Source organism: Perognathus longimembris, chromosome 18 (assembly GCF_023159225.1).
Source record: "Perognathus longimembris pacificus isolate PPM17 chromosome 18, ASM2315922v1, whole genome shotgun sequence".
In the NCBI taxonomy this organism is placed as follows: Eukaryota; Metazoa; Chordata; class Mammalia; order Rodentia; family Heteromyidae; genus Perognathus; species Perognathus longimembris.
Genome location: NC_063178.1, coordinates 34763991 through 34772012, shown reverse-complemented (window position 1 = coordinate 34772012; position 8022 = coordinate 34763991). Strand labels below are relative to the sequence as shown.

Sequence of the window (8022 nt, the reverse complement as noted above, 5' to 3'; positions counted from 1 at the left end):
GGCGTAGAGGCAATTTGCAAGTTTTGCAAATCCCAGGCACTGCTACATGTCTCTAGCTTTCTTCTAGATTACACTGTGAACTCTGTACTTGCTGACCCAGTTCATTTGGGAATCTGGAAGACCAGGTTGGGACATAGCTGTAATCTGTCTTAGGCAGAATATGATGGCAGAGAAGAAGATGAGAGTGGACCAATACAGCACAGAGGACAAGGGTCATAGGCAGAGGCCATTGGCCAGGGCTGAGAAACCAGGAGTTCAGAAGCCAGACAAAGCGCTCACACCACAGGATGGGCCCTGGATCAGAGCTGGCTAATGTAATGCCTTGGAAAGGGAGAGTGGAAGAGTACTGGGAATCTCAGAAGCACCTGAGAAATGAGTCCCATGGATTCTGTCACAGGCCCTGGCTCTGTAGAATTATAACAACCCCTCACTTGTCACTTCTTTCCACCTTATTTTTCCCATCTAAAAAAATAAGGGGATTAAGCTAGAAAGACTGCAATTCTTCACGTGTACTGCCTCCCACCTAGAAGTCTATTTTGTACTTTAGTACTCAGCCAGCATGAAAAATGGATGCTTTCTAGGGTTTCACATTTTGCTTTTTGAAAGATTCTATAAATTTATAAATGGTTTTTCAAACTAAAACATTTTAGTATTAGTCCTGGGGCTAGTACTAGAGCTGTCCGTCAGCTTTTTTGCTCAAGGCTAGCACTCTACCACAATTCCACTGCCAGCTTCTGATTTTTAATTGGGATTAAGAGTCTCATGGACTTTTCCTGTCTTAGTTGGCTTCAAACCTCTATCCTCACATCTCAGCCTCCTGAGTAGCTATGATTACAGGCATGAGCCACCAGTGACCAGCTCTAAATATAATTCTTATCAGCTCCACTTCACAAATGAAGAAATGTAAACTTGTAAGGTTATTTGCCCAAGGTTACTCCACCAGCAAATGATAGAGTTGGATTAAAATACAAGGCTGTACCAGGCACCCATGGCTTATGCCTATAATCCTAGCTACTCAGGAGGCTAAGATCTGATGATCTCAGTTTGAAGCCAGCCCAGGTAAGAAAATAAGTCATTGAGACCCTTATCTCCAATTACATAGACATACACAAAAACGCACACATGATGGAAGTGAAGCTATAGCTCAAGTGGTAGAGCACCAGCCTTGAGTGAAAAAGTTAAAGGAAGCTGGGTGCTAGTGGCTCACACCCATAATCCTAGCCACAGGGGGCTGAGATCTGAGGATCCTGGTTCAAAGCCAGAACAGTAAAGTCCATGAGATTGTTATCTCCAACTAAGCAGCAAAAAGCCAAAAGTGGAGCTGTGGCTTAAAAGGTAAAGCACCAGCCTTGAGCAAAGTGAGAATACAAGGCATGGATTTCAAGCCACAATACTGAGGAAAGAGAAGAAAAGGGAAGGGAAGGTTACAGAAGGGAAGGGAAGGAAGAGGGAGGGGAGGAGAGAGGAGGGAAAAGAAGGGGAGGGGAGGGAATGGGGAAGTCAGTCTATGACTTTACATCCTAGAGCAAACCTGAAAGAAAAGGAGGAAAGGAGAGGCAAAGTTGGTCATATTCTAATGTCAGGCTAATACAGAAGCAAAAGAAAATGTAGCCGATGTGTAGAAATGTTGGTTTATGGAACAAGAAAGTAAACAAAAATGTGTGAAGAAACTATAGGATGGTAGTATGGATGAATAGACAAGGTGTAAGGCAGTTGTTAGACAGAGATAGGATGTCAAATGCAAGGTGACATAGACAGGACCAAATGAGTTTTCTAAAGAGATCATAAATTACTTTGCAAAACCATTTTTGTGGGGAGAGGGGTTGACAGATAACAGAAGGAAAGTCCTTAGCACAAAGTGTCCCATCATCTGACTCTCATAAGTACAGCAGCCACATCTGCTAATTGGGTGGATGAGCTCCAGTTGCAAAAGGTTCTATATAAAATGACTATGACATTCAGAGTCAGCCTATAGATGGGTGGAATCAGGCTCCTTTTCTATACAAGGAGTCAGAAGAAGCCCCTCAGAGATCCCAGCAAGCCTCCTTCCATCCCGATGTCAGCGAGGAGGTACGGACCAGAGCCCTGCCCTACGGGACAGAATGCACCCTCGGCTACCTGGACCTTCTGGAGCATGTCTTGGCGATTCTTCAGAAACCAACCACAGAACTCAAGCATCAGCTGGCTGCTTTCTCCAAACGAGTCGCCGGTGCAGCCACAGAGCTCATCCAGGCAGCAGAAGCCATGAAAGGAACAGAGTGGGTAGATCCAGAAGACCCAACAGTCATTGCAGAAACAGAATTACTGGGGGCTGCAGCATCTTTCGAGGCTGCTGCTAAGAAGCTAGAGCAACTGAAGCCAAGAGCAACGCAAAAACAAGCGAATGAGACCTTGGATTTTGAAGAACAGATCTTAGAAGCTGCTAAATCCATTGCTGCTGCCACAAGTGCCCTGGTCAAGTCAGCCTCAGCAGCCCAGAGGGAGCTGGTGGCCCAAGGCAAGGTGGGCTCCATCCCAGCCAATGCTGCAGAAGATGGCCAGTGGTCCCAGGGGCTGATTACTGCCGCCCTGATGGTGGCAGCTGCAACCAGCAGCCTCTGTGAGGCCGCCAATGCCTCAGTACAGGGACACGCCAGCGAAGAGAAACTCATCTCATCCACCAAGCAGGTGGCCGCATCCACGGTTCAGCTACTGGTGGCCTGCAAGGTGAAAGCCGACCAGGATTCAGAGGCCATGAGGCGGCTACAGGGGGCAGGTAATGCTGTGAAGAGAGCCTCAGACAATCTCGTTCGCGCAGCCCAGAAGGCAGCATTTGGCAAAGCTGATGATGATGATGATGTCGTAGTGAAAACAAAATTTGTGGGAGGCATTGCTCAGATCATCGCAGCCCAGGAGGAAATGTTAAAGAAAGAACGGGAACTGGAAGAAGCAAGGAAAACGCTGGCGCAGATCCGCCAGCAGCAGTATAAATTCCTACCCACTGAGCTGAGGGAAGATGAAGGCTAAGACCAGGCTGGGATGGCCAGCCCCAGGAATGGCCCCACAAGCACTGGACAGATGGTATTCCTGAGAGCTGGGCACTTAACCTGGGAGCAGCTGCCTGCCTCCCTCTGGGGGAGGAGCCCAGAGCCTCTGATTCTCCTTCGAGCTCCTGTCCTGTGGGCACGGGATGCATAATCATGACGTCACACACTACAGTGTCCCGCCCAGAGCTCTGCTGCCGCCTCCCCTCAAACTTCACTATATCTCAAGAGAGAGGCGCGCACATTTTTTGTGGACTGTTACCCAAAACAAGAAGTCAGTATTATGACGCACTCAGAAACCTTTGCTTTTGTTCATCGTCCTTTAGGCCAGCTCTGGGGCCTCTGTGAAATAATTTTTGGGGGTTAAAAAAACATACAGTGGCCCTGAGGACCACAGGTACCACGGACACCCAAAGACATCCTTCTCCCTCGCAAGAGAAGATCGAAGTTAAGAGTTGGACATGGTGAATCAAAGCCAGGAAACACAAACCTAGGTGAACTCTGGGAGGGGCCCTGAGGTCCTCCCTTCCATGTCTCGAGCACTGGCTCACCCAAGGGGTAAAGAATCTTATCCGTTTGCATGCCTTCTTGCTTCCTTGTGTAAGCTCCTTGTACAATCACTACCCATCTTGTATTGTGTGGCCCAGAAAAATCAAGCAGTTCTTTTTATTTGTTCCTCCATCCTCCAAAAGGGCAGAGTTGCGGGAAGCTGGCAGGGCTTGGTGGGCAAGAGCTGGAATAAAACACATGGGCTCCATAAAATATAAATAAATAAATAAATAAATAAATAAAGTAAAATGACTATGAATTTTGTGTTAAGATTTTGCTTATAGAGACAATACCTCACTATATATCAAGAATTCTCTTCCAAAAGGAGATACAGAATTGTGAGAGCCTGAAAATCCAAGCTGTGAGACCCTGAAAGGATTGATTGGGAATTTGGAATGCCTTCTCCCTACAAACTCTCAAGACACTGAGAATTTTCTGGAAAGGTTAATCAGTCCTGGCTTAATGGGAATTCAGATTTCTATCCTGGGTGTGGGGGCAATTCCACCCTAAACTGTGTGGGAGCCTGAGAGTAGACTTAGCAAGTTGGAAGCTATTTACCGTTTAGCTCCCCTTCCCAGAATAAGGAGGTTATCTACCACCTTTATACCAAATATTGTCACTTGTTGATGTTTGTACTTTACTTTCTGCTTCAATTTACAAGACCAATAAAAACCTTTGTGAATGGAATCTTGGGGTCTGAAGCTGATGGAAGGCTACAGGTCCCCTAGTACCCCAAACCTCAATTCTGTGAAAATCAAGGAAGAGTGTAACACACACACACACACACAGACACACACACACACACACACACACACACACACACATCCCGAGCTCCTAGAAACAATAGGGCTTGTAAAATTTCACTGTCTTAGAGTTTACTCTTAGCTTCTATAACTCCATTTTGGTGACTCCATGCTAGAGGACTGCATACCCACTGACAATACTAGTTCCTTGAAGTTTGACATTTAAAAAATATATGTAGCCTTTGTTCCTCTCTGTATCTAGGTAGCAACCACAGTAACAATTGTAAAAATGATCATAGTAATCAATTATAGAAATAATCATAGTAGTAGTTACAGAAATGCCATGGCAACTGTCAGGTTGGTTCACTTATGATTGAGTACTGGATTGTTTTAACCCACTTATGCTTGCTTAGTTGATATTAGGGGAACATGGTTACAATTGTTCAAATAATGTTAATATTAGATCAGCCTGACCACAAAATTCTGCTTCTGTAAACAGCTTGCTTAACCTGTTTATGACTTGTTCTACCTCCTGCCTTGACACCTGCATCTGTGCAACCCTGACTGCCTGCTGTAGAATGCATACCTTCTACCTGTAAAAACCCAGCTAGCTTGTGAAGGAAAGTCCCTTAGGCACTTCTCTTCAATTAATCAGTAAAAGCCAAAAATGGAGGTATGGCTCCAGTGATGGAGTACCAAGCCTTGAGCCAAAAAGCTAAGCAAGAGTGAAGCCCCAGTTCAAGCCATAGTAGTGGTCCACGTGCATGCGTGCGCATGCACGCACACACATACATTTTTACAAAGACACAGACAGAGAAATAAAATAAAAACATACATGGAGAAATTTGGAGAAAGGTAGGGGATGCTGCAATTGCACTTTAAAATTTCAGTACACCTCCAAAGCTGGATAAGTGAGCAAAAGCCAAGGAAGAGTTGAGTTTCTAGAATGTAAACATGCCATAATAGAGTATAGGAGAAGATTCCCCCTTCCAATGATTGACAGCAAAAATGTCTAAATCTAGATGACTGCAGAGGAAATGTGGACTGCTCATATTAGACTTGGCAAGCTATACTCTCTAGAAAGGAATGCTGAAAGCATATTTTAGTTTCTTTTCTTTTGTCATAGCAGAATACCTGAGACTGAGTAATTTATTAAAAATTTTAAAAAATGATCTCAAATTTATGATCTGAACTTGGGGTATACAGGAAATAAATCATGCCTTAGTTCTCATGTTTAATGGTATTGGGGAGCCTCTCATTACTTAAGGCAGCTAAAGGGCAAAGTGGGTCAATAGACAAAAGATTTCCAAAAATAGTAAGAACAGAGCCAGGAAGGTAAATATTCCAATTTATATGGGTTCTCCCAAGTAGAAACCACTTTCAAATGTGCTTCCCAGATCCTAAAGTTCTTTTAGCATAAATAGGAAGGCCAGCTAAACTCAAATGGTGACAAAGACACCATTAATGGCAATTCTGGATTAGGTTAACACTGTAAGTTCTCAATGATGAACAAGTCATATGCCAGGCTGTGACAAAGGGTTCACTCTTTTAAGCAAGAGTTGTCTGGTTCTGGCTTAGTATTGATGTCTGAAGCTTACATCCAGGGAAGCTAGATATAGAAGGTTAATCTTTATCTTACTGTAATTTCATCAAAATAGATTTTTGCTGTTTTCCCTCACTTTCATGTATCTGATACTATTTAAAAGAATACACAAGAAATCCTTTCTACTTTGGTTAGTCAGGAGAAATCTCAGCAAGAAGAATCTCAGCCCTAAGACCTGGAACTATGGTAAGAGAATCAGGGGAGTGCTAGGGGAATCCAAGTTCTGGGAGCTGCCTGCATGCCTCCCTGCCTGCCTGCCTATCTGGAAGAAATGGGTTCTAAAATGCCATGCTGAACTTTTGATGGCCCTCAGTTTTACCTCATGAATGGGTTGTACCAAATCTAAGGGAGGGATTATGACATAAGATAAATATGGGTGGGAACTTGTTTTAGTCTTGCTCTCTGTCTTATACTGTACATTCCATTCCTTTACTCCCCACTTTATTTTGTCATCCTTCCACCTCCCACCTTCAGTGATGGTGACAGCTATCATGATGCCATTAACAAAGCCTTACTGGATTCTACTTGTCCTTTGGTATTCTCCAACCTTGAACTTGGCTCTGAAAGTGCTAGGATGGAGGCACTTAAACACTGGTTTCTGTGACCTTGGCTTATACCCACCCTCACTCTGAGCTCTGTCTCTTTCCTCCTAAATTTTCAGGATAATCAGGAAATTTTTGTTCATTTTTGGACTGGTGATTGCTTTTTTTCCCCTTCATTGTTCTTTGGTGAGTCTCCAAAAGCCTTTACTCATGGGTGTTCTTAGCTTCATCCAATGTGATCTTAAAGTGGATCCAGGAGTGGAATAAGGGAGGGACCATAGTAAAACAAAGGGAGAATGGAGCCCATCTTGCCACATTTAGCTACAGGAATAGTATCATCAGTTGAAGATGTGTATCCTGGAAAAATGATTATTCTTATAGTATCATTATTATTATTTGTGCCAGTTCTAGGGCTTGAACCCAGAGCCTGGGCACTGTCCCTGAGTATCTTTGGCTCAAAGCTACCACTTGAGCCACAGTGTCACTTCTAGCCTTTTTCTGAGTAGTTTACTGGAGATAAGAGGCTCACAGACTTTCCTGAAGGGCTGCTTTGATCTCAGATCTCATCTTCCTGAGTAGCTAGGATTACAGGCATGAGCCAACATTGCCTGCTTTAGAAAAAATTATTTTGAGCTAGGATCATTAACACCAAGAAGGGAAGTCCATCATATTACTCAGCAGGGGCATCTAGAGGAATATATTTCTCACTGAGTGTTCCAAAAAGAAAGATTTTTCTTACAGTGATGTCCTTGTCACAGGCCCTTCATGGCTCCCTCCTCATCCCATGGTATGAGTCATTAATTAGATAAACAACTTTTTTCCAACTTTGCTGTGACAAAAGCCATAATAAATAATTTTACTCTTTTAGATAGGCAGTTCCAGTGGCTTGTGCCTGTACTCCTACCTGCCTATAATCCTAGCTACTCAGGAGGCCAAGATCTGAGGATCTAGGTTCAAAGTCAGCCAAGGCAGATGAATTTGTAAAACTCTTACCTTCAAAGAACTGGCAAGAAGCTGGAGTAGAGATACGGCTCAGGTGGTAGAGTGCCAGCTTTTAACAAAAAGCCAAGTGAGAGTGTGAAGCCTGGAGTTCAAGCCCAGTACTAGCACAATAAGTTAAATACATAAATAAACAAATAGATAGCTATGATAAATATGTATACTTTGGTAAAACTGAAGATACCACATTGTCATGTAACTATCACTGCCATCCACTGCCACTAGTCTTGATACACTGAAACTCTTATAGCTATCAAATACTAACTCTCTGTTCTTCCTCCTACAGCCTTGGCAACCTTCTTTCTCTATGATTTTGGCTATTTAAAGGACCTCTTATGAATGGAGCCATATGTTTCTGACTTTTGATGGCTGTCTTTTTTCACTCAGTTTAACCCTCAAGGTCTCTGATTGTGTCAAATTTTCCCTTTTTTTCTAAGGTTGAATAATATTCTATTGTATGTATGTGCAGCATTCATCTTACCACCTATCTGTTGATGGACACTTGGGTTCCTTCTATGTTTTAACTTTTGTGACTAATTCTGGTATAATGTAAGTTTACAGAT

The 8022-nt window shown here is 43.4% G+C and overlaps 1 protein-coding gene across 1 annotated transcript; it reads left to right on the top strand.

Annotated features, from left to right (window-relative positions):
* The first annotated feature begins 2244 nt into the window (after window positions 1-2244).
* Window positions 2245-3139, top strand: LOC125367306 (talin-2-like). The gene has a single exon (XM_048367974.1). The coding sequence runs from the start codon at window positions 2245-2247 to the stop codon at window positions 3004-3006; it is 762 nt and encodes a 253-aa protein (XP_048223931.1). The 3' UTR covers window positions 3007-3139.
* Window positions 3140-8022: the final 4883 nt, after the last annotated feature.